Source organism: Montipora capricornis, chromosome 2 (assembly GCF_036669925.1).
Source record: "Montipora capricornis isolate CH-2021 chromosome 2, ASM3666992v2, whole genome shotgun sequence".
NCBI classification, from domain to species: domain Eukaryota; kingdom Metazoa; phylum Cnidaria; class Anthozoa; order Scleractinia; family Acroporidae; genus Montipora; species Montipora capricornis.
Window position 1 is genome coordinate 34,031,826 of NC_090884.1, and position 3,249 is coordinate 34,035,074.

The 3,249-nt window shown below is 36.9% G+C and overlaps 1 protein-coding gene across 1 annotated transcript in view; it reads right to left on the reverse strand.

Moving 5' to 3' along the window:
- LOC138019171 (WD repeat-containing protein 5) overlaps positions 1 to 2,993 on the reverse strand; it is a 12,787-nt gene extending 9,794 nt beyond the window's left edge. Inside the window, exons 1-4 of the mRNA XM_068865871.1 lie at positions 2,741 to 2,993; positions 870 to 966; positions 647 to 720; positions 7 to 96 (exon numbers count right to left, since the gene is read on the reverse strand). Of these exons, the coding sequence (XP_068721972.1) occupies positions 7 to 96; positions 647 to 720; positions 870 to 966; positions 2,741 to 2,866 (387 nt within the window). The 5' untranslated portion in view covers positions 2,867 to 2,993. The remainder of the gene's footprint in view (positions 1 to 6; positions 97 to 646; positions 721 to 869; positions 967 to 2,740) is intronic.
- Positions 2,994 to 3,249: the final 256 nt, after the last annotated feature.

A 3,249-nucleotide genomic window follows, 5' to 3' on the forward strand; every position in this document is an offset into this window, starting at 1 on the left:
ACTTACAGTGGCAAAATCCCAGATTTTTAGTGTTTTATCATCTGAAGCAGAAACAAGCAGCTTCGAGTCTGATGACCACGACACATCTGATATACCCTGCAGCAAATAATATTATTTTAGTTTTTTTTTTTTTTAATTTTCAATCTTGGATATTGTGTTACTAACTGTGTTCTGACTGGCTCACTTAATCTAATTTATCAGCTCATACATTGGTTGCAGTCGCATTTCAAAGTTAACATCAGTGTGAAATCAAGTTCTATTGTTCAGTGTTCTCCTAGGGATTCAAAACATCAGAGAGTTGACACTAGAGTCGTGTCAACACTACTGTTACACTGTGTTTCTCTCAAGTGTGACTGCAATCATTGTAATACCACATGACCTTATATGGAGACTGATTACACTAGCTGTTTTATAAAATTGATAAAACCTACCAGTCTTTCGTGCAAATTCAAACAATCCAGAGTTTAATAAAATTAAATTACATAAAATAAATTACTCCACTATGCTTATTGTGCTTATTGTTAATTAGCCAACTCATACAGCTGTACTGTATCTAATGTGCAACCATGGAATACAATTATTGTTAGAAAAACAATACAGAGTTTGCCAATGTGTAATTTAAAACAAAGGTAAATTCTTGCCATACCAATTTGTGGCCAGATACAGTTTTCTCAAATTTCCCATCATAAGCTCCCCATATTTTTATGTTTTTGTCAGCAGCTGAAACATAATTTAGGAGATGAAGTAGTTGGAGAGAACTACTGTACTTCTGTGAGAGTGAAATACATGTACAGTACTGTTAAGATTCAACAGCTACATCAAATGTACAATGTAATTATGGATGTACTGTACAGTATAATGTAACTTACATGAGCTTGCCAGCCAATCTCCATTAGGACTAAACTTCACAGAAGAAATAGCTTTTGTATGACCAGTCAATGTGTACTTGAGAATATAATTTGGCTTCTAAATGAAAAGATTACAAAATAAGCTCTTGACCAAAAAAGCAAGAATTGATGTAATATTTTCCAACAACATCGTCGCCTTCTGGTTTCGGTCTCATCATGCAATGTAGGTTAGAGGTGTCAGTTTTTAGAAACAATTTTATTTTCCCAGTACTTATGATATGAGAATGAAATTTATAAACATCATTTTAATGGTCCTTGAATGTAGCTTTGAATCAAAAAAAGGTTCTCAAAGCAAAAACAGGTACACCGTAGTCCTATTCTAGAGGCTTACACCACAAGGGAGACCAAATACAGAGATTCAGCTCCGTGGTTGGTTACTTACATTATTTCCCCACTGAGCGATAAAAAATGTAGATGTACAATTCCCTACAAGTTCCTGGGCTTTCCCATACACCTGTAAGGGTGTCCTAGGGGCCAGACTCCTGGAGAGCCTATTATTATTATTGCTACAAGTGTATGCCACTGCATGAAAAGAACTTTTCAAGGTCGTCACAGTTAGATAAGGAACTTATGCAGTTGCAAGCAAGCCTTAAAAGATCCAGACCCTGCTTGAAAGGAATTCCAACAAAGACTGTGCAATTGCATAGCACTGTTCTACCAACTGGGGCCGGATTCAAACATTGCACCTCTGCAGTGTCAAACTCAATTGAACTGAGGTTGACTTAAGTTCCAAAAAAGTTCCACAGCTAATTCAGACATCGAGTTTAATTGTGCCATATTTATTTCATAGGACGCCACGTTGTACAATGCTGCTTAAGGGCCTGTGCAGTCAATAAAAAATTAATGTTTACACATTGTAATAATGTATACATTTGATTCAACATGGAAGAAATTCGACGTTTGAATTGGTATCGCATTTCAGCCACAAGTGAATTTGCAGCAGAAATTCAACAGGTGATTCAGATGTCGCACCTCTGCCCAGGGATTTCATTAGTAGCCGGTCATCGGCGGCATACCCCCCTCTGTTTGTCAGAAATTTGCTTCTCACCACAGGCTTCTCTGCCTTGATTTTCACTCAAATCCTTGAAACAGACAAGAGTGATCGCCACTTACATTGATTAGCCCAGACACCTACTACAAAAGTTATTGAATCCCTGATTGAGTTTGACACGGCAGAAGTGCGACATTTGAATTGGACCTGAGCTACCAAGCCAGCTGGGAACCAGTCAGTTATTGCAAATTCAATTTACTGCCAGTAAAAGATAACTGAAATGATTTGTTTAGAATAATAAGATTCACACATTTAGTACATAAATGTTTACATTCAGAGACATCATTAAAATAATCAATAACAAACAAACAACATAATACGGTAATTCAAAAAACATAGGTCTTCCCCCTTTTCTAATGCATCGACTACTCAATGTACTTTCCCTTGGTGCAATAGGACATGTCATTCCATAATTAACAATGAGCTTTGTCACAGTCTAACGGTCAAAACGTGAACACTGCTGTCTATTGGGAGATCTTTGTTATTGTAAGCACTCCACGAAAATTTAGGAGAATACAAGGAGGTCCTCATACAATTTATACAAAAGAACATTAAAAATTGTGAAATCGGCTTCGGTTAATTTCGTCATATACAATGTATAAGCTTGCATGTAGCAAATATACAATTTTATCTATCGCCTGCCTCAAGCTTTAATTTGTCCTTGAGGCATAAACATCTGTAACTTGCTTTCCACCCCATTTCTTCTCTAGGTTGGAAAGACCAATTTTCACCCATTAATTTTGCAAGTTATCCCACAAAATATTCGAAACGTGCATTTTACCTTAGAGGACGCTGTGTTACTCAGTTGATTTGACGGCGGAGGATGTGTGGGCTTCGAAGATTCGGAACAATTGTTCGATTGGGTTGATGGATTTTCATTTTTCACCGCTTCTTCCGTTGAAGCCATAAATGTCTTTATACTTTAAATATATATTGGGCCTTTCTCCTGCGCCCAGTTAGTCCTGCAAGGGATTTGATTTACTCAAGAAACCACACATTGAACAAGAGAACGCACGTGAAGATTAACACCGCTCCGGTATTGCAAAGAGCTATGGGTAAGACACTATTTCCATTGTAGGTCCGCAATAGGTCATTACGGAGACTTGATGCTGTAGCTCTTATATTTCCCTTTTGAAGTTTCGTTTTATTACACCATCCACATTTAATACGGCTTCTCAATCCGTGTATTGCAATCCTAACAAATTTAATTAATATGCAGGTGCATGAATTAACTTTCAAATTAAAGTTATGCATAATTAAGTTACGTAACGAATAACTTGATTTGAGGAG